This window comes from Hemitrygon akajei, chromosome 16 (genome assembly GCF_048418815.1).
Source record: "Hemitrygon akajei chromosome 16, sHemAka1.3, whole genome shotgun sequence".
Lineage (NCBI taxonomy): Eukaryota > Metazoa > Chordata > Chondrichthyes > Myliobatiformes > Dasyatidae > Hemitrygon > Hemitrygon akajei.
In genome coordinates this window covers 2,770,190-2,794,094 of record NC_133139.1, presented here as the reverse complement: position 1 = coordinate 2,794,094, position 23,905 = coordinate 2,770,190, and the positions used below count along the sequence as shown (strand labels likewise).

Sequence of the window (23,905 nt, the reverse complement as noted above, 5' to 3'; positions counted from 1 at the left end):
AGGGCATGTCCTGGGTGATGGGGGTCCTTAACCATGGATGCTGCCTTTTTAAGGCTTTGGCTTTTGAAGGTACCGATGCTGGAGAGACCAGTGCTGGCTGTATTTACAAATTTATGCAACTTTTTCCGATCAGTGGCCCCTCCATACCAGATGGTGATGCAAACAGTTAGAATCTGTAGAAATTTGCAAGTGTCTTTGGCGACATACCAAATCTCCTCACACTCCTCGTGAAATCTAGTCACTGTCATGCCTTCTTTGTAATTGCATGAATACGTTGGGCCCAGGATAAACCTTCAGAAATGTTGACACCCAAGAATTTGAAACTACTCTCCCTTTCCATTGCTGACCCCTCGATCCCTTCAATGAAGACTGCTGTATGTTCCATCAACTTGGTCTTTCTGAAGTCCACAGTTGGTTCATTCGTCTAGCTCTGTGTTGAATCAATTGTTTCCAAAAAGGTTGATTTACAAGAGTTAGCAGTGCTCGATTTCCTGAACTGTATGAAAAATAGTGCTCTGTCACTCACTGAAGGACCTTGTATTTTTGGGTTATGCGATGCTGGCATTATTTGTGCAGTAGAACATTGATGCTGAACCTTTTGTGCTACACGTGAAGATGTGAGTTTTAGGCAGACTGGCCAGTGCCATTGAAGCTTCCAGTAATTTCAGATAAGGCAAGGGTGTTTAAAAAAAATTTTTTTAAAAATGAGGCATAGATTTGTTTTTAACATATGTTGGCTTTCTACCCTTCAGAAGAGCAGCCCTGAGGAACGGGAAAGAATAATCAAGCAATTAAAGGAAGAGTTGCGATTAGAGGAGGCTAAACTTGTCCTGCTCAAGAAACTCCGCCAGAGTCAGATTCAGAAGGAGGCCACAATTCCAAAGGTATCTGCGTTGTTCGTCTCATCCACTTTTAATATTTCTCACAAAAAGCATTTATTTATTGTGCTCAAACCATGACAAATCAATAGAACACAGCCACCTGAACTGGTACAAAGTGTTGTGATATAATTCTTAAAAGAATATGGCATCCAGGACCATGGAGTTTCCTGTTCAAAAAGTTCAAACTGACTTTACTAACAAAGTTACATATATGTTGCCATAAACAACCCTGAGATTCATTTTGAACAGACATTCACAATAAATACAAAAAGAATCAACTAAAAATTACAAACAAGACAGACAACCAACCATGTTAAGGGGTAATAATTGTTACTGAACCTGGTGGTGTGGGTCCTAATGCTCTTGTATCTTAGATGCTTTCAAAGAGAAGTTAGGTGAGCTCACGAATGGAAAGCTGGTGAAAGGCTGATTGAAAGGAAACCCATGAACTACTACATCAGCACGGACTAGGGAGCTTGAAGGGCATTCCTGTACTGAATACAAATGATAATACATTGAATATAAAACAGTACAGACAGGAACAGGCCATTTGACCCACAATGTCTGTGCCAAACATAATGCTGAATAAGAACATAGTGTTAAGCGAGACCCTGCTCTCCTGTTAATAAGTCATTGGAGCAAAATTGGGCCATTCGCCCATTGAGTCTTAAACACAAAGTACACTGTAGATGCTGGGGTCAAAGCAACATGTACGACAAGCTGGAGGAACTCAGCAGGTCAGACCCATCAGACGAAGGGTCTCGGCCCAAAACGTTGACTGTTCGTTTCCACAGATGCTGCCCGACCTGCTGAGTTCCTCCAGCTTGTTGCACACCCATTGAGTCTACTCTGCTATTCCATCATAGCTGATTATTAGCCCTCTCAGCTCCGTTTTCCTCCCTTCTTCCCGTTACCTGTGAAGCCCAGACCAATCAAGAACCTATCGACCTCCACTTTAAATTACCGGTACTCAATGACTTGATCTTCATAGCTGTCTGTGGCAATGAACTGCACAAGTTCACCATCCTTTGGCTCAAGAAGTTCTTCCTTATCTCTGTTCTAAATGGAGTTCCCTCTATTCTGAGGCTGTGCCCTCTGGTCCTAGACACCCCCACTGTGAGAAACATCCTCTACATCAACTCTATATCGAGGCCTTTCAGTGAGATTTCCCTCATTCATTTAAGCTCCAGTGTGTACAGGCCCAGACCATCAAACATTTCTCATACATTAACCTCTTTATTCCTGGGATCATTCTCGTGAACCTTCTCCGGACCCTCTCCAAATTTTTCTTAGATAAAGGATCCAAACTGTTTACAATACTCCCAAGTGTAGTCTAACCAATGCCTGATAAATCCTTAGAATTACGTCCTTAGAGAGCTGGTGAAAGTTTGATTGGTAGATGAGTTGACAGGAGCCCATTGACTACAACATCAGCAAGACTAAAGGGTCTGAAGGCATTCCTGTACAGAATACAAACAATACAGCACAGGAACAGGCTACAGAGTTTGCTGAACATGATGCTGAATTAGAACAGATTGTTTATTGAGACTCTGTTCTCCTTTTAATAGGATTCAAGCAGTAATGTTGTTACTGTAGTTTGTATCATTGCTGACAATTGATTTTACAATTCCATTCCAGAAACTAGAACCAATCAATTGTAATGAAGGTGGGTAAGGGCCAGAGGGTGCAAAAATCTGTGGAATTCATTGCCACCGACAGCTGTGGAAACCAAGTCATTGGGTATATTTAAAGCGGAGGTTGATTGGTTCTTAATTAGTAAGGATGTCAAAGGTTACTGGGAGCAGGCAGAAGAATGGGGTTGAAAGGGAAAATAAATCAGCCATGGAGTGGGCTCGATGGGCCGAATGGTCTTGTTTCCACTTGTTTCCATTTTAACCTTTGATTACTGCCACTAATTGATAATAAGTTTGTTTGTCCACACTCTTGAAAGTAATTTCGTAATTTTTGAATTAGAATGGTTGCACAGATTTCTGTGTTGCTTACTTCCTATAAAACTTCTAGATCCATCTATATGCAAAGATTCTGTTAGATCCTGAGAAAGACACAAAATGCTGGAGGAACTCAGCAGGCCAGGCAACATCCGGGAAAAGAGTACAGTTGCTGTTTCGGGCCGAAACATTAAGTGTACTCTTTTCCTAGATGCTGCCTCTCCTGCTGAGTTCCTCCAGCATTTTGTGTGTTGCTCGGATTTCCAGGGTCTGCAGATTTTCTCTTGTTTGTGGTTACATCTTGGATTCTGGATTCTAGATTCAGATTGACACTGGAAGTGGGCAAACTTTTATTGTGATGTGGTCAATAGGTGCCCTCTATTGGTACCACTGAGTAATGCAACCATTGTACACCAATCTGATGTGCACATGCTCATTGTGATGTGGGAACATGGACCAATCACATCCAACCCACATCTTAACTGTGTTTACCTGCCTTGATTCTGTAACCTTTGCTTAAATGAAGTTAAACTGATCAAAAATCACATTTAAAATGACAACTAGCATAACGTAGTTGCCTCATCAGTGGCTATCAGTAGGTGTAAAAGTCATCTGTTCCACTTTGGATTGGTATTGGTGGGGGTGGTGGCAGCATTTTCCAGTTCCCTGGCAATCCTAGAATTGGAGATGAGAAACTCTCCCACAGTCCCCAGCATTCGTCATTCTCCTATGCTGCATATTTTCCAAAAATTCAGAAATAATGGGGAAAATCCCACAGGCTCAGAATTAGGTTTATTGGCACGGGCATGTGTCATGAAATTTGTTTTGTGGCCGAAGTACATTGCAACATAATAATTTAAAAATGATAAATTGCAATAAGTATATCAAAAAATTCAGTTAATTAAAAAAACAACAAAAATAATTAAGTAGTGTTCATGGATAGATTAAAATCTGATGGTGAAGAGGAAGAAGCTGTTCCTGAAATGTTGAGTGTGGGTCTTTAGGCCCCTGTACTTCCTCCCTGTTGATAGAAAAGAGGGCATGTCCTAAGTGATGGGGGTCCTTAATGATGGATGTGCCTTTTGTAGGTTCACTTGTAGTATCACATAGTATGTCAGTGCTCGCCATGCTGTCACTGAGAATGACTGCTGCATGTGCCTTGTCCTCTGTTACGTGTCCCCCTGCAGCAGTCTGCAGAGAATCAATGGGAGACAGTGATGTCAGGGAAACAAGGGGGAAATTCAACCCCTGAGTTTTGTAAATAACATGATGGAGTGCTTGTTGTAAGAGCCCCTGGGGGGTGGCTGTCTGTTTACAATGGTTAAGTTGCTCACCTTGTTCTCTTTCACTGCCAGCTATTGCCTTACAAACCTTCTTGTGACTTGCTTAAGCTGCATATGAAATGTTTGAAGAGGTATCTTGTTCTAAACACTAGTCTTTTACATAAATCTCTTTACTGGCCTTGTTAATATGAATATGAATTATGCAAACTGTAAAAGTTTCATATTTATCAGAATCGGGTTTAATATCACTGACATGTTGTGAAATTTGTAATTTTGTGGCAGCAATACACTGCAATATATAATAAAGCTATATATTACAATAAGATGTATATAAAATTAAATTAAGTAGTGGTAAAATAAAATATATACACATACATACATATAAGTATGCATGTGTGCATTTATATAGTGCAAAAAGGGACCAAACAAAAAGAAAAATTGTGAGGTGTTTATGGGTTCCATCCATTCATAATTCTGATAGCAGAGTGGAAGAAATCATTCCTGAAATGATAAGTGTCTATCTTCAGACTCCTGTACCATCTCCTTGATGTAGCAATGAGAAGGGGGCATGTCCTAGGTGATGGAAGCCTTTAGTGATGGATGCTGCCTTTTTGAGGCATCACCTTTTAAAGGTGATTTTTGCTTGGATGCTGCTTTTCGCTCATCTTATTTGAACGTGAGCAGAGCTTTCCTCTGGCAATGATATCGAACATGGCAATAGATACTGTGAGCAAATTGTTGAAATAGTTCTGCCGTGAGGAGAATTGTAGCATTGTATTGATGGGAGCGAGCGGTGAGTTTTCCACATTACCTGGTTTATTATTACTGTCTCTAGAACATTAGAGTCATAGAAAAGTGCAGCACACAGTACAGTCCTACTGATGGAAACAGGGCCTTCAGCCCAACTCATCCATGCCCAACAAGCTAGTCTCATCAGCCCACAACCCTCTAAATTCCTCCTATCCATGCACATAACTAGGTGGTTTTTAAAGGTTGCACCTCAACCACTACTTATTTTTATTTAAAGATACAGCCCTTTGAGACATGCGCCAGCAACTCTCAATTTAACCATGACTTAATCACAGGACAATTTACAATGACCAATTAACCTACTAACCAATACGACTTTTGACTGTGAAAGGAATTCAGAGCACCCAGAGGAAACCCATGTATTCTTGTATGTCAGGTTGAACTCCAAACTCCAACGCCCAGTGCTGTAATAATATCACACTAACCGCTGCGACGTGCTCATTCATAATGACCACCACCCTGAAAAAGCCACCCCTGATGTCCATTTTAAATATCTTGCCTCTGATCTCAAACCTATGTCGTCTTGTTTTCAACAGCCCTTCCCTGGGAAAAGAAGTATGTACTTTCACCCTGTGTATGCCTCTATGAGATCACCCTTCAAACTCCAATGTTTCAGGGAATAAAGTCCTCGGCTGTGCAATCTCTCATCATAACTCAGGCCAGGCAACTCCTGGCAAATCTTTCCTGCACATTTCCTAGTTTAATAACACCTTTACTATAGTAGGGTTGAGAACACTGTTAGATTGAGAAATTCATCCAGTGATCTCCACTGTGATGTTAGCCACAGCCTGTTTTATCATTGGATGAAGAAGGGACGTTCCATTGGTGAGTGACATCAGTTTTGTTGGGCCTCGTGCTCATATTTTCTGTGTGCAGAGGTGGAGCTCGCTGTAGAATTAGAAATCAGTTCAGTGGTTTGGGAATAGTCAGAAATTTCTCTTTTTTTAAAAAAAATAAGGTAAGAAGTCAAGGGTAAAAAAATCCTTTTCTAAGCACAAGGAAGATTTCTGTGGAAATATTTATTCTTGGGGAAGAATCTCAGATTCAGATAGTAAGTGAATGGGTAACTAAGTTAGGCCAAACAGATGTGACCTCGCTCTTTTCTGAGTGCTGGTGGAGGTAGTGTCCAGTGAGGAAAGAAAGAGGGTGGACAGCTGAAAATGCTGGATCAAGGTCTGGAGGTTCTGTGTGGTACAATGGACAGGACCAGTGTCATTCTCACTTTAGGATCCCCATTGAATCTAGTTTCGGCAAGGGGAAATGGTTCACTGTTCTCAGATACAATCCTTCGGACCTGACGGCAACTTAGAACATAGAAGAGCACAGTACAGGCCATTCGGCCCCGATGGGCTGCCCTTTTAACCAACTTCAAGATCAATCTAACTCTTCGCTCCCACATAACCCTATCAGCCATGTGCCTGTTTAAGTGTGGTGAGTGCATGGAATGGGCTGCCTGCAATGGTGGCGGAGGCTGATGCAATAGGGTCTTTTAAGAGAGTTTAAAAATAGAGGGCTATCGGTAACCTGAGGTAATTTCTAAAGTAAGTACATGTTCGGCACAGCATTGTGGGCCGAAGGGCCTGTTTGGATCTGTACGTTTTCTATGTTTTTCTAATTCCCCTGGCAGCACATTCCACACACCCACTACTCTCTGTGTAAAAACCTACCGCTGACATCCCCCTATATTTTCCACCAATCACATTTTTTTTCTCCTCTTGTATTAGCCTTTTCTGTCCTGGGAGAAGGTGGCTCTTCATACTGCCAATGCCTCTTATAATCTTTTACACCTCTATCAAGTCACCTCTCATCCTCCCTTGCTCCAAAGAGAAAATCCTTAGTTTGTTCAGCCTATCCTCAAAAGAAATGCTCTCTAATCCAGACAGCATCCTGGTAAATCTCCTGTGCACCCTCTCTAAACTTTCACGTCCTTCCTATAATGAGGTGACCATAACTGAACACAATACACCAAATATAGTCTAAGATTCAAGATTATTTAATGTTATTTCTAGGACATAAGTACAAAAGAGAACAAAATAATTATTTCAGATCCAATGTAACACAAAAAAGCTGCAATAATAATTTTAAAAAACAAATAACTGTATAAATACATAAGATAGCTTATATACATGTACTGATTGTATGTCCGTGAAGTGAAGCTAGGCACAGGAGTGTCTGTATGTAAGGTGACTGACAGGAAATGATAAAGCAGTCGTGGTTGGGTGTGTGCAGAGTTTTAAGGAGCTGTAACATAACCTCGCGGCCTCTTGAGTTCAATCCCGCGAGTATTGCAGGCCAACACACCCATACACCTTCTTAACCACCCCGTCAACTTGCGTGGCAACTTTGATACTGCTGATCTGGATTCAGGGGACCGCAGAGATGGTGAAAAATTGGGAAGCTTTTTGTTGATGAATACTGATTGGATTGGAAGATGTATTACGTTTGGTTTTTTAACAACTGACCTATCCAGCCTGATGCACTTGAGTGATTTCAACAGAATATCTCTTCAAACAGGCAATGTGTTTGTGTTCTTTTTGCTCCTTGGCTTTCTCATGTGTGTTTGTGCTTCTTTCCAATATCTCTTCCCAGCCTGCTGTCTCGACAGGCACTGCCTTGGCCACCCCACCCCCGCTGGTCCGGGGAACGCTGCACGTTCCCACTGGCAAACCCAACTTCCAGGTTAGTGTAGCAACTGGGGCCTTGCCAGCATCTGGGATTGAGTGTCGAAGCTGGGGAATGGGTGGTGTGGTGGTGTGAGGGAGCTGCAATTAAGGAATACTCCTGTCAGGGTGAATGGGGGTTGATGAGCAAGGAGGCTGCTCTTCAATGTCAGGGGCTTGCATTGCAGGACCCAGCACATGTTAGTCTAACATCAAAACTGAAACTGAATCAGAATCAAGTTTAATATCACCAGCATATGTTGTGAAATTTATTGTTTTGCAGCAGCAACACATTGCTATATATTATAATAATAAAAAATACTATAAATTACAATGAGAAAATATAAAAAAGTAAAGTAGTGCAAGAAAAAGAGATAATATTCATGGGTTCATTATCCATTCAGAAATCTGATGGCTGGTTCTGAAATGCTGAGTGTGTGCCTTCAGGTTCCTGTACCACCTCCTTGATGGTAGCAATGAGAAGATGGTGTGTCCTGGGTGATGGGCCATCTTAATGATTGATGCTGCCTTTTTGAGGCATTGCTTTCTGAAGGTGTCCTCAATGCTGGAGAGGCTAGTGCCCATGATGGAGCTGGCTGAGTTTGCAACTTCCAGTGGCTTTTTCCGACCCTGCGCAGTGGCCCCTCCAAACGCCATTGGCGTGAGAGAGATAGCAGAAATTAGTCAGCCATTGCAAGGCTGAACATAAACTGGAAGATTGCCTAATCAACAGAATCTTCAGACAGAATGGAAGCCATCATCATCCCTTCATGCATGTGTTGCATCAACAGTGTTATTACTAGAATTTCATGGCATGCAATGAATTGAATTGTGGAGACCTATGCAATTCTCTTCTAATTTTGGACTGTGAACGGAGACTGAATTTTGAGCTCTTTAACTGGTGGGTACAGGTTGGTAGTAATCTGAAGGCCATCTTATTAAAATCTGACCAACTTGAGAGGATTCCTTCAAGTATTCATGGCATTTCAGCCTAGTAGCAGCCCTACATATAATTTCAAATATTAGAAACATAGAAAACCTATAGAACAATACAGGCCCTTCAGCCCACAAAGCTGTGCTGAACATGTCCTTACCTTAGAACTACCTAGGCTTACCCATATCCTTCTATTTTTCTAAGCTCCATGTATCCATCCAGGAGTCTCTTAAAAGACCCTATTGTTTCCACCTCCACCACCGCTACCGGCAGCCCATTCCATGCACTAACCACTCTCTGAGTAAAAAACTTACCCTTGACATCTCCTCTGTACCTACTTCCAAGCACCTTAAAACTATGCCCTCTTGTACTAGCCGTTTCAGCCCTGGGGGAAAGCCTCTGACTATCCACACGATCAATGCCTCTCATTAACGTACACCTCTATCAGGTCGCCTCTCATCCTCCTTCACTCCAAGGAGAAAAGGCTGAGTTCACTCAACCTATTCTCATAAGGCATGCTCCCCAATCCAGGCAACATCCTTGTAAATCTCCTCTGCACCTTTTCTATGGTTTCCATGTCCTTCCTATAGTGTGACGACCAGATTTGAACACAGTACTCCAAGTGGGGTCTGTCTGACCAGGGTCCTATATAGCTGCAACATTACCTCTCGGCTCTTAAACTCAATCCCACGATTGATGGAGGCCAATGCACTGTATGCCTTCTTAACCACAGAGTCAACCTGCGTAGCAGCTTTGAGTATCCAGTGGACTCAGATCCCAAGATCCCACTGATCCTCCGCACTGCCAAGAGTCTTACCATTAATACTATATTCTGCCATCGCATTTGACCTACCAAAATGAACCACCTCACAATTATCTGGGTTGAACTCCATCTGCCACTTCTCTGCCCAGTTTTGCATGCTATCAATGTCCCGCTGTAACCGCTGACAGCCCTCCACACTATCCACAACACCCCCAACCTTTGTGTCATTGGCAAATTTATGAACCCATCCCTCCACTTCCTCATCCAGGTCATTTATAAAAATCTCAGAGGAGGGGTCCCAGAACAGATTCCTGAGGCACACCACTGGTCACCGACCTTCATGCAGAGTATGACCCGTCTACAACCACTCTTTGCCTTCTGTGGGCAAGCCATTTCTGGATCCACAAAGTAATGTCCCCTTGGATCCCATGCCTCCTTACTTTCTCAATAAATCTTGCATGGGTACCTTATCAAATGCCTTGCTGAAATCCATATACTCTACATCTATGGCTCTACCTTCATCAATGTGTTTAGTCACATCCTCAAAAAATTCAATCAGGCTCGTAAGCCACGACCTGCCCTTGACAAAGCCATGCTGACTATTCCTGATCATATTATGGCTCTCCAAATGTTCATAAATCCTGCTCTCAGGATTTTCTCCATCAACTTACCAACCACTGAAGTAGGACTCACTGGTCTATAATTTCCTGGGTTTATCCCTACTCCCTTTCTTGAATAAAGGAACAACATCCACAACTCTTTAATCCTCCTGAACCTCTCCTGTCCTCATTGATGATGCAAAAATCATCGCCAGAGGCTCAGCAATCTCCTCCCTTGGTTCCCACAGAAGCCTGGTGTACATCTCATCCAGTGCCAGTGACTCATCCAACGATGCTTTGCAAAGGCTCCCACACATCCACTTCCTTAATATCTACACGCTCAAGCTTTTCAGTCCACTGCAAGTCATCCCCGCAATCACTTAGATACTTTTCCATTATGAATACTGAATCAAAGGATTCATTAAGCACCTCTGCCATCTCCTCCAGTTCCATACACACTTTTCCATTGTCACACTTGATTGGTCCTATTCTCTCAGGTCTTATCTTCTTGCTCTTCACATACTTGCAGAATGCCTTGGGGTTTTCCTTAATCCTGCCCACCAAGGCCTTCTCATGGCTCCTTCTGGCTCTCCTAATTTCATTGTTATGCTCCTTCCTGCTAGCCTTATAATCTTCTAGATCTCTATCATTACCTAGTTTTTTGAACCTTTCGTAAACTCTTCTTTTCTTCTTGACTAGATTTACAACGGCTTTTATACACCACAGTTCCTGTACTTTACCATCCTTTCCCTGTCTCATTGAACCGTATGAATGCAGAACCCCACACAAATATCCTCTGAACATTTGCCACATTTCTTCTGCATATCTCCCTGAGAACATCTGTTTCCAACTTATGCTTCCAAGTTCTTGCCTGATGGCCTCATGTTTCCCCTTACTCCAATTAAATGTTTCCCTAACTTGTCTGTTCCTATCCCTGTCCAGTACCATGGTAAAGGAGATAGAATTGTGATCACTATCTCCAAAATTGTGGAAGAAAAGTACACGCGGAAAGGAGAACGAAATAATTGTTACTCTGGATCCGATACAGCTCAAAAAAAACTTAATAAGTATAAATATGTAGCATACATAAATGGACTGTATGTCCATAAAATGACTGTAGGCACAGGAGTGGCAACTCTAATAGGAAATTGTAAAGTAGTGATGGTTGGGGTATGGAGGGGTGGGTTAGTAAGTACAGCAAGTGTTGCAGTGTACTTTGTTCAACCCTGGTAAATGGGGATGTGTGAGGTGGTGGAACCACCAAGCTCTTTAAAGTTCTACAGTGTGTATCTACTGCAGGACGAAAACACTGTAATGGTGAAAATTCAACATACGACGAGTGTTCTTCACCATCTTTTTGGCCACCTGAGTGTCTAAGCACTCAGAATGGTGAGGGTCCTTGATGATGGATGCTGCTTTCCTGTTTCAGCACTCCATGCAGGTGTGCTCAATGATGGTGAAGGCTTTACCACCATGGACCTGCAGTGGGCCTGGGCTGGGAAAAGCTGTTAGGCAGTGAACTCTTCTTCCTGGGTTGAAAATAACTTCCCCTGTTTTAAGAATTCAGGTAATGGGGCTGTAAAGTCTCTACGGCAAGAACATAAAACATTGCTTTATAAGTTATTAGTCAGACCGCAGTCAGAGTATTATGAGCAGTTTTGATCCCCTTACCTAAGAATAGATGCACTGGCGTTGGAGAGGGTTCAGAGGAGGTTCATGAGAATGATTTCAGGAGTGAAAGGGTTAACATATGAGGAGCTTTTGATGGCTCTGGGCCTGTTTTCACTGAAGTTTAAAAGAGTGAGTGGGAAATTTCATTGATACTTAAGGAATATTGAAAGGCCGAGGTAGAGTGGACGTGGCGAGGATGTTTCCTATTTTCAGAGTCTAGGACCAGAGGGTAGTGAATTTGTGGAATTCATCACCACATACAGCTGTGGAGGCCAAATTATTGAGTATATATGAAGTGGACATTGATGGATTCTTCAGTCAGTGCGTCAGAGTTATGGGCAGGAGAATGGGGTTGATGAGGAAGTAAATTATCAATGGAATGCTGGTACAGACTTGATGAGCCAAATGGTCTAATTCTGTTCCTATGGCTTATGGTCTTACAGAAACATAGAAAACCTACAGCACAATACAGGCCATTCGGCCCACAAGGTTGTGTTGAGCAAGTCCCTACCTTAGAAATTACTAGGCTTACCTATAACCCTCTATTTTTGTAAGCTCCATGTACCTATCCAAAAGTCTCTTAAAAGACCCTATCGTATCCACCTCCACCACCGATGCCGGCAGCCCATTCCATGCACTCACCACTCTCTGAGTATAAAACTTACCCTTGACATCTCCTCTGTACCTACTCCCTAGCACCTTAAACCTGTGTCCTCTTGTGGCAACCATTTCAGCCCTGGAAAAAGGCCTCTGACTATCCATACAATCAATGCCTCTCATCATCTTATACAGCTCTATCAGGTCACCTCTCGTCCTGCGTCGCTCCAAGAAGAAAAGGCCGAGTTCACTCAACCTATTCTCATAAGGCATGCTCCCCAATCCAAGCAACATCCTTGTAAATCAACACTGCGCTCTTTCTATGGCTTCCACATCCTTCCTGTAGTGAAGTGAGCAGAACTGAGCACAGTACTCCAAGTGGGGTCTGACCAGGGTCCTATATAGCTGCAACATTACCTCTCGGCTTCTAAATTCAATTCCACGATTGATGAAGGCCAGTACACTGTATGCCTTCTTAACCACAGAGTCAACCTGCACAGCTGCTTTGAGCATCCTATGGACTCGGACCCCAAGATACCTCTGATCCTCCACACTGCCAAGAGTCTTATCATTAATACTATATTGTGCCATCATATTTGACCTACCAAAATGAACCTTTTCACACATATCTGGGTTGAACTCCATCTGCCACTTCTCAGCCCAGTTTTCCATCCTATCCATGTCCCGCTGTAACCTCTGACAGTGCTCCACACTATCCACAACACCTCCAACCTTTGTGTCATCAGCAAACTTACTAACCCATCCCTCCACTTCTTTATCCAGGTCATTTATAAAAATCACAAGAAGTAAGGGTCCCAGAACAGATCCCTGAGACACTCCACTGATGACCGACCTCCATGCAGAATGTGACCCGTCTACAACCACTCTTTTCCTTTTGCGGGCAAGCCAGTTCTGGATCCACAAAGCAATGTCCCCTTGGATCCCATGCCTCCTTACTTTCTCAATAAGCCTTGCATGGGGTACCTTATCAAATGCCTTGCTGAAATCCATATACACTACATCTATGGCTCTACCTTCATCAATGTGTTTAGTCACATTCTCAAAAAACTCAATCAGGCTCATAAGGCACGACTTGCCCTTGACAAAGCCATGCTGACTATTCCTAATCATTTTATACCTCTCCAAATGTTCATAAATCCTGCCTCTCAGGATCTTCTCCATCAACTTACCAACCACTGAGGTAAGGCTCACTGGTCTATAATTTCCTGGGCTATCTCTACTCCCTTTCTTGAATAAAGGAACAACATCTGCAACCCTCCAATCCTCTGGAACCTCTCCCGTCCCCATTGATGATGCAAAGATTATCACCAGAGGCTCAGCAATCTCCTCCCTCGCCTCCCACAGCACCCTAGGGTACATCTCATCCGGTTCTGGCGACTTATCCAACTTGATGCTTTACAAAAGCTCCAGCACATCCTCTTTCTTAAGGCACGACTTGCCCTTGACAAAGCCAAGCTTTTCAGTCTGCTGCAAGTCATCACTACAGTCACCAAGATCCTTTTCCATAGTGAATACTGAAGTAAAGTATTCATTAAGTACCTCTGCTATGTCCTCCGGTTCCATACACACTTTCCCACTTGATAGATCCTATTCTTCCACATCTTATCCTCTTGCTCTTCACATACTTGCAGAATGCCTTGGTGTTTTCCTTAATCCTGCCCACCAAGGCCTTCTCATGGCCCCTTCTGGCTCTCCTAATTTACTTCTTAAGCTCCTTCCTGTTAGCCTTATAGTCTTCTAGCTCTCTAACATTACCTAGCTCTCTGAACCTTTTGTAAGCTTTTCTTTTCTTCTTGACTAGATTTGTTACAGCCTTTGTACACCACGGTTCTTTTACCCTACTATAACTTTCCCGTCTCATTGGAACATACCTATGCAGAACTCCACACAAATATCCCCTGAACATTTGCCACATTTCTTCCGTACTTTTCCCTGGGAACATCTGTTTCCAATTTAAGCTTCCAATTTCCTGCCTGATAGCCTCATAATTTCCCTTACTCCAATTAAACGCTTTTCTAACTTGTCTGTTCCTATCTCTGTCCAATGCTTTTGTAAAGGAGATAGAATTATGATCACTATCTCCAAAATGCTCTCCCACTGAGAGATCTGACACCTGACCAGGTTCATTTCCCAATACCAAATCAAGTACAGCCTCTGCTCTTGTAGGCTTATCTACATATTGTGTCAAGAAACCCTCCGGCACACACCTAACAAACTCCACCCCATCTAAATCCCTCGCTCTAGGGAGATGCCCGTCAATATTTGGGAAATTAAAATCTCCCAACAGGACAACTCTGTTATTACACCTTTCTAGGATCTGTTTCCTGATCTGCTCCTCGATATCCCTGTTACTATTGGGCAGCCTATAAAATACACCTAGTAAAGTTATTGACCCCTTCCTGTTCCTGACTTGCACCCACAGAAACTCTGTAGACAATCCCTCCATGGCATCCACCTTTTCTGCAGCCGTGACACTATCTCTGATCAACAGTGCCACGCCCCCACCTCTTTTGCCTCCCTCCCTGGCCTTTCTGAAACATTTAAAACCCAGCACTTGAAGTAACCATTCCTGTCCCTGAGCCATCCAAGTCTCTGTAATGACCACCACATCATATATCCAACACTGATCCACACTCTAAGCTCATCCGCTTTGTTCATAACACTCCTTGCATTAAAATAGACACATCTCAAACCTTTGGTCTGAGCGCGTCCCTTCTCTATCACCTGCCTATCCTCCCTCTTGGACTGTCTACAAGCTTTCTCTATTTCTGAGCCAACCTCCTCTTCCCCAGTCTCTTCAGTTTGGTTCCCACCCCCCAACAATCCTAGTTTAAACTCTCCTCAGTAGCCTTAGCAAACCTCCCCGCCAGGATATTGGTCCCCCTGAGATTCAAGTGCAACCCATCCTTTTTTTTTTCTTTTTTTTTAAATTTTTTTATTAGTTTTTCAAATATTTTACAAAGTAAAAACCCCAAATCCCAATGAGGAACATTAATACAGTGCAAAATTAAGCATACAATAACAATATGCTACAAAGGAAGAGAATTTAACAAAAAAAGCACCTAAATTAAAGACAGGTAAGCTTAGTATCCTCCCCAAGCCCCACAACACAAGAAAAAAACAACAACTCCAGACCAACCACACCACAATATAGAGAGTATAAGTCAGGACAGTCAAACTCCCAGACTGTGAATACACTTAGCAACAGAGGATAATAATGCCTACTACCAGAGAAAAAAAAGGGAGCTGAAAGCAAGGGACTGAAAAGAAGAAGAAAAAAATAAATAAATAAAAACCCTAGTCAAGAGGAAGGTTATGAAAGTACTCGATAAAAGGTCCCCAGACCTTATGGAACTTTAGATCCGAATTAAGAACTGAATAATGAATTTTTTCGAGGTCCAAGCAGGCCATAATGTCGTTAAGCCATTGCGCATGAGTGGGCGGGGCAACATCTCTCCATCTAAGGAGGATCAAGCGTCTAGCCAGGAGAGAGGCAAAGGATAATATTCGGCATTTGGTCGGATCCAGACATAGATCTGTCTCGCCCCAAAAACCGAACAGAGCAATTAAGGGGTTTGGTTCTAGGTGCTGATTCAGAATACACGATAACGTAGTGAAGACATCTTTCCAGAATTTCTCCAAGCTAGGACAGAACCAGTACATATGGATGAGAGAGGCCACGCCCCTCTTGCATTTATCACAGAGCGGACTAATGCCAGGGTAGAATCGAGATAGTTTAGATTTAGATATATGGGCTCTATGAACAATCTTAAACTGTAAAAGGCAATGGCAAGCACAAAGAGAGGTTGAGTTAACCGATTTGAGAACTGAGTCCCAGCTCTCATCGGATAAGGAGATATTTAAATCCTGCTCCCAGGCCATTTTAATTTTATCCACAGGGGCCCGTCGTAAGGCTGCTAGTTTATCTCTGATAATTGATATTAAACCTTTACCTAGTGGATTAATTGAAAGAAATAGGTCCATAACATTTTTTGCAGGCATTTCAGGAAAGTTAGGAATTAAGGGAGCAATAAAGTGTCGGACTTGGAGATATCTGAAAAAATGAGCGTTAGGCAGATTGAACTTAACAGAGAGCTGCTGAAAAGAAGCGAAGCGATTATCAATGAAAAGATCTTCAAAATGTCTAATGCCCTTCCTATACCAAACATGGAATGCTGAATCGTACATAGTAGGTAAAAAAAGGTGATTATGTGCGACAGGGCTGGAAACGGAGAACCCCTGGAAACCGTAGCATTTCCTGAATTGGGCCCATATACGCAAAGTATGTCTAACAAGAGGATTGGCTATTGATCTGGGCAGACTACTAGGGAGTGCAGAGCCAAGAAGTGCAGAGATAGATAATTCTTTAGTGGAGCTCAACTCCATTGCCACCCAGTTAGGGCACTCGGGTTGGCCGTGGAAGAAAGACCAAAAGGTAGCACAGCGTATATTAGCTGCCCAATAATATAAACGAAAGTTAGATAAAGCCATGCCACCCTCTTTTTTAGATTTTTGGAGATGGATTTTATTAATTCTAGCGCGCTTATTCTACCACAGATATGACAAAATAATAGAGTCTAAGGAATCAAAGAAAGATTTGGGAATAAAAATTGGGATAGATTGAAATAAGTATAAAAATTTGGGGAGAACATACATTTTAACAACGTTAATGCAACCTACCAAAGACATAGATAGAGGTGACCATTGTACCAGACTCTGTTTTATAGCATATGAAAGATTGGCAAAGTTTTCACGAAAGAGGTCTTTAAACTTCCTTGTGACTGTAATTCCAAGATAAGTAAATTGGTTATGGACTACTTTAAAAGGGAGATCACGAAATGTTAGTTCTTGTGCTTCTTTATTAATTGGGAAAAGTTCACTCTTATGTAAATTAAGTTTATAGCCAGAGATCTGGCTAAACTGGTCAAGAAGTGAAAACATTAGAGGTAAGGATGTAGACGGATTTGAAAGAAAAAGTAATAAGTCATCAGCATAGAGAGAAACTTTATGCTCAACACCCCCTCTCCAAATCCCGGTCAATTCAGGACAGTTTCGAAATGCTATCGCCAGAGGTTCTATAACCAAATCAAAGAGAAAGGGACTTAAGGGGCATCCCTGATGGGTGCCACGTTTGAGATTAAATACTTGGGATTTCTGAAAATTAGTTAAAACAGAAGCAGTAGGACACAGGTACAGCAATTTGATCCAAGAGATGAAACTTTGGCCGAGGTCAAATTTTTCTAAGACTGCAAAAAGGTAGTTCCACTCTATACGATCAAATGCTTTCTCTGCATCGAGGGAAATAACACATTCAGGAATCCCAGTTGGAGGTGAGTATAAGATATTAAATAAACACCGAATGTTAAAAAAAGGGAGACGGTTTTTAATAAAGCCTGTTTGGTCATCAGAGATAATGGAGGGAATAACTGTTTCTAATCTATGAGCCAAAACTTTAGCTAAGATCTTCACATCAACATTGAGCAGAGAGATCAGCCTATACGAGGAACACTCTGTTGGATCTTTGCCCTTTTTTAATAGAAGAATAATAGATGCCTCATTGAAAGAAGGTGGCAATTTGCCGTAATTAAACGAGTCAGATAATACTGAAAGTAACTGAGGAGAGAGAAGTGAAGAGAATGATTTATAAAATTTTACAGGGAACCCATCAGGTCCAGGAGATTTCCCTGAGGACAGTGCAGAAATTGCAAAAGAAACTTCTTCTGATGATATAGGCGCATTGAGTTTGGCTTTAAAATCAGATGAAAGTGAGGGGATATTCAGATTCTGTAAAAATTGATCAACAGAGATATTGTCATTCAGAGATTCAGAGGAATAAAGCCGAGAATAAAAAATTTTAAATGTGTCATTCATTTCTAAATGATCCGATGTAAAGTCTCCGTTCTCCTTCCGGATCTTTGTAATATGTTGTTTGGCTTTGGAACGCCTCAGCTAGGAATTTACCAGACTTATCCCCATGAATGTAAAAGCGGCTCTTGCTTTCGAGAAGTTGGCATTCGACAGGTTGAGTGGACAGAAGGTTAAATTTAGTTTGGAGTTCAACGCGCTTCTTGTATAATTCAGGATTCTTAGTTTGAGCATATATTTGATCCAATTCTTTAATCTGGTTAATAAGGTCTAATCGATCTGCACAGGATCTTCTGTTGAGATTTGCTGTGTAAGAGATTATTTGACCCCTCAGATATGCTTTCATGGCATCCCAGACAGTCTGGGATGGCACTTCAGGTGATGTATTAGTGTTAAAATAAAAGGTTATCTGATCCTTAATAAATTTTTAAAAATCATCATCCGATAATAAAGTTGAATCAAACCGCCAGTGTTTATTCCTCTGAGGGAGACCAGGAAAGTTCAGAGAGAGAGTAATTGGGGCATGGTCAGAAATCAGTATACTCTGATAGTCACAAGAGTGGGCAAATGGAATAAGTTGGTTATCGAGTAAGAAATAGTCAATTCTAGTGAAGGTATGGTGAACATGTGAGAAAAAAGAATAATCTCTCTCCATAGGATGAAGGAAACGCCATATATCAGAGATACCAAAATTAGAGAGAAACGATTGGATAGCTAAGGCAGATTTAGTAGGTGATCTGGTAACAGAGGACGATCGATCCAGACTAGGATCCAACCAACAGTTGAAGTCACCACCCAGTATAAGAGAATATGAGTTTAAGTCTGGTAGTGAGGAAAAAAAACCGTTCAAAAAAGTTAACATCATCAAAGTTGGGGGCATACAGGTTTGCTAGTGCAACTTTAGTGTTATATAGTTTCAACCCGTCCTTTTTATACAGGTCACTCCTGCCCCAAAAGAGGTCCCAATAATCCAGAAATCTGAATTCCTGCCTCCTGCTCCAATCCCTCAGCCACGCATTTATCCTCTATCTCATTCTATTCCTATTCTCACTGTTGCGTGGCACAGGCAGTAATCCCGAGATTACTTCCTTTGTGGTCCTGCTTCTCAACTTCCTTCCTAACTCCCTGTAGTCTTTTTTCGGGACCTCTTCCCTTCTCCTACCTATGTCATTGTTACCAATATGTACCACAACCTCTGGCTGTTCTCCCTCCCACTGCAGGATATCTTGGATGCGATCTGAAACATCCCGGACCTTGGCACCTGGGAGGCAAACTACCATCTGAGTTTCTCTCCTGCATCCACAGAATCGCCTGTCTGACCCCCTAACTATAGAGTCGCCTATCACTACTGCCTTCCTCTTCCTTTCCCTACCTTTCTGAGCCACAGGGCCAGACTCTGTGCCAGAGGCATGGCCACCGTTGCTTCCCCCAGGTAGGCTGTCCCCCCCCCATCAGTACTCAAACAGTATTATTTATTGTCAAGGGGTACTCTTTAGTACGTGACTCTTCCCTTCCCCCTCCTGACTGTGGTCCACTTGTCTGTCTCCTGTGGCCCCAGTGTGACCACCTGCCTATAATTCCTTTCTATCACATCCTCCCTCTCCCTGACTAGGCGAAGGTCATCGAGCTGCATCTCCAGTTCCCTAACTCAATCCCTTAGGAGCTGCAGCTTAACACACCAGTTGCAGATATGGCTGTCCAGGAGGCTGGGAGACTCCAGGACCTCCCACATCTGACACCGAGCACAGAAACTGGCCTCAAACACATACTTCCTCCTTTCCGCAAATAACACAAGTAAACCTACCTCGCCTTGTACCATTACCGCCAAGGCCCTATCACTGCTGACCGCTGGATACGGCGGTCTTTTTAAACCTTTCGCACTCTACTGGCTGACGTCACGCGCCTGCGCAGTCTTGCCTATCTTTTACCCCGAGTAGTAAAACTGCCTTTGCTCCGGAAATTAGCCATTCACTCGCAGCCTTCTTGCTCCGAATCATAAAGAAGAACAGCAATTGCTTGAGGCCTTCATAGAGAGAGGGAGGGGGAAGCCGAAATGGCTTCCTGGCTCTAAGATTGCAGTTGTGGTTTGGGGGTTGTGCATCCCAGTTTCTCTCCCTGGGGAAATAGCTGACGAGAGATGGAGCATTCTCACTGGTTGCATCAGTATCTGCTATGGGACTCCAATGCACAAGATACCAAGAGGCTGTAGAGGGTTGTAAATTCCACCAGCTCCATCATTAAAGTCCAAGTTAGAGATATGCTGCCACCCGGCAGTGTGCGGGTTTAATAAATATACCAGCTGTTGCTCTGTGGTAGCCGCTGTATTGTGCAGAGTACAAAGAGCTTGACGGCTGCACCTATTTCCTTTTCATTCATCAAAAGCGAATTTATAAAAACAAAGGACAGGATCCTAGGAATGAATTACTCATATGCGCAATGTGGCAGAGAGGCACAAAAAATAGAGTGGCCCTCCATGGGTTGGGATCAACAATGGATGTTGCTTCCTAGATGTCTAAGTCGATAGGCAAGCCAGGGCAGTGCAAAATGGAGAGCAAGTTGTTGCCCATGCAGCAGGCTCCCCTCTCCACACAGCTGATGAATTTAATGGAACAACAGAGACCGATACAGTTCGGCACCAGCAGCATCGTAGGAGTTGCCAGTCAGCATTGTACTCATTGTAGGTCTGCCTTAGGGACTCCAGCTCCAGATTTTCTTTGGGGTTTGCTCCTGAAGCCTTCCCCATGAGTGGTTATATCTGCAAGGCAGCAGAGGTTTGAGATGAGAGTTTTCCTTCTCTTTAGATGAGCTGCCAACCATGGCTGACAAGCCCCATCAGCCTAAAGAAGAAATAGAGTGGGCTGCTAAATGTAAAAAGTGGCCATTGTTGAAGTATAACGATGCAGCACTGGCTTCACTATCCTATCAGTGTTTTGGATCAGTGGCAGTCCCACGCAAGATTGAATTGTAGAATTTCAGGGGTCCTCAAGATGTGTTTCAGAGGGAATGGATCTGTCACGAGTGCCTGTTAGCCTGAGGTATTAAACCGGGACTTCCCCTCAGTCTGAATTACACTGACTCATGTCAGTGGATATAAAACGTAGAACAGTACAGCCCAGAAACAGGCACTTCGTCCCACAATGTTGTGCCAAGCCGAATAAATTAGTAATCAAATAGTCAACTGAATAATACCCTTCTGCCTACACAATATTACCATCCTTCCACTTCCCTCACATTTTTGTTCCTTTCTAAACTTCTCTCAAAAGTACCCAGGCACCAACCACTCTGTGTATTAAAAAAAAAAGTGTGTCCCTCACATCTCCTCCTTTAAAAATACCCTGTCTCCATTAATGCATACACTCTGGTATTAGATATTTCAACCCTGAGGGAAACCTCATCTGTTTACTCTATCCCTCTCATAACCTTAAACCTCTATCAAATCTCCCCTCAGTCTCCACCGCTCCAGAGAAAGCAACCTAATTTTGTCCAACCTCTGCTTAAATTGTACATGCCCTCTAATCCAGGCAGCATTCTGGTAAACCTCTTCTGCACTGTCTCCAAAGCCTCAACGTTCTTCCTATAATGGAGGTGACCAAAACTGTATGCAAAGCTCCAGATGTGGCCTAACTAGAAAAAGTTTTATGTGAAATAAGAAAAAGGGATGTTTCTGGTTTAAATTGCTATTGGGAATCTTCTGAATTAATGAGAATTTAGTGGAGTTTCAGTATCTGTTTTTGCTTTCAGAAGTAAGAGTCCAGCCATGGTTCTTACTCAAGTCCTGAATTGCTTTGCCACTGAAAGCATATCTAGTTTGGTTGTGATTGTACCATAATGAAATCAGCATTAATTTCTCTCAGCTGAACTAGAAAACTCTTCCAATTCCCATCCCCAATCCTATTTCGCCATGTTGGTCCATGGCCTTCTCTTCTGCCTCAATGAGGCCACTCTCAAGTTAAAGGAACAATACCTCTTATTCCATCTGGATTGTCTCCAACCTGATTTCTCTAACTAACAATAATTTTTTCCCCTTCCCTTCCCTCTTCTTGAATTCCCCACTCTGGCCTGTTACCTCTTCTCCTCACCTGTCTATCACCTCCTCATCGTGCCCCTCCACCTTCTCTTTCTCCCATGGTCCACTCTCCTCTACTATCAGATTCCTTCTTCCCCAGTCCTTTGACTTTTCCACCTATCACCTCTCAGCTTCATACTTCATTCCCTTCCACACCAAGCTGGCTTCACCACCTCCCCCTTCCTCCACCTTCTTATTCTGGCTTCTTCCCACATCCTTTCTGGTCCTGATGAAGGCTCTCAGCTCAAAACATCGACTGTTGATTCATTTTCATAGATGCTGCCTTTGGCTGGCTTGGTGAGTTCCTACAGCATTTGTGAGCACTGCTGTAATGCTGACATCTCACCCTTGAGTTACACCCATGTATGATGCTGACAGATTAATGTTAAGTTGTTTGTGGTAATGTTAAACACACAAGTTCTGTCACCCTCACATAGGGGTGCAAGTGATCTCGAGAGGCATTCTGTTCCTGACCTGGGTTATATTTATTAAGAAATGAAAATCAGGATTAGTTGACCCTTTACTTCATTGCTGTTCACAGGACTTTGCTGCTCTCCTTTGTGGCCTTAATACCACATTCAAATAGTGATGACAATTCCAAGTATTGCATTGCCTGTGTAGGGGTGTGGGAGGTATGACTAGGGTTACAAATTCAGAATTGGGTGAAAACTATTGCTTTGTAACTGATATAGGTTACAAAATAAATATGTACATTTGCTATTGAGACTCCAGGAAGTATAGGTAACTCAGCACTTGCAGGATTATTAATGCCTGAGCACAGGACTTCTATCTTTGTGGGACTTCCTCGGAATCAGAATAACACCTTCATATGTTGTGAAATTTGTTCACTTTATGGCAGCAGTATAGTGAGATGCATGATAAATATAGAGGGGAAAAACAGTATGTGTGTGTGTATTAAATAGTTAAGTTAAAATAGGTATTACCAAAAAAACTAGTGAGGTGATGTTCATGAGCTGAATGTCCATTGAGAAATCAGATGGCAGAGGGAAAGAAGCTGTTCCTGAATCACTGAGTGTGTGTCTTCTGGCTCTGTACCTCCTACCTTGGTAACATTGAGAAAAAGGGCATGCCCTGGGTGGTGAGGGGTCCTTAACGATGGATACCACCTTCCTTTGATCTCGTGCCGCTGCCCTCTGCCATACCAGACAATGATACAGCTGGTCAGAATGCTCTCCATTGCTCTCCACATTACATTTGTAGAAGTTTTCAAGTGTTTTAGTTGACAAATCAAATCTCCTCTATCTCTGAATGAAATATAGCCACTGTCTTGCCTTCTTTATAACTGTGTCAATATGTTGCATCCAGGTGAGGTCCTCAGAGATATTGACAACCAGGAAGTTGAAGTTGCTCACCCGCTCTACTTCTGATCCCTTTATGAGGATTCATTTGTGCTCCTTTGTCTTGCCCTGTCCGAAATTCATAATCAGCATTTTGGATTTGCTGACGTTGAGTGCACGGTTGTCGCTCCAACACCACTCAACTTATGGGTGTATCTCGTCCCTGTATGCCCTTCCTCACCATCTGAAATTCTGCCATCAATGATTGTATCATCAGCAAGTTTGTAGATGGTATTTGAGCAATGCCTAGCCACACAATCTTGGGGGTAGAGAGAGTAGAGCAGTGGACTACACACACATCCCTGTGGTGCAACAATGTTGATTGCCAACAAGGTTGTGATGTTATTACCAATCCACACAGATTGTGATTTTCCAGTTAAGAAGTCGATATCCAGTTGCAGAGGGTGATACAGAAGCCTAGGTTCTGTAGCTTTTCAGTCAAGACTGT

The 23,905-nt window shown here is 42.7% G+C and overlaps 1 protein-coding gene across 14 annotated transcripts in view; it reads left to right on the top strand.

The window, feature by feature from the left end:
- The window catches only part of gatad2ab (GATA zinc finger domain containing 2Ab), a 219,679-nt gene that overhangs the window by 159,754 nt on the left and 36,020 nt on the right, over positions 1 to 23,905 (top strand). For 10 of the 14 annotated variants that reach the window (XM_073068113.1, XM_073068099.1, XM_073068104.1 and 7 more), the window contains 2 exons: positions 753 to 884; positions 7,513 to 7,602. In XM_073068113.1, the coding sequence (XP_072924214.1) occupies positions 753 to 884; positions 7,513 to 7,602 (222 nt within the window). The remainder of the gene's footprint in view (positions 1 to 752; positions 885 to 7,512; positions 7,603 to 23,905) is intronic. The other 4 variants (XM_073068112.1, XM_073068111.1, XM_073068110.1 and 1 more) reach the window with 1 other exon arrangement.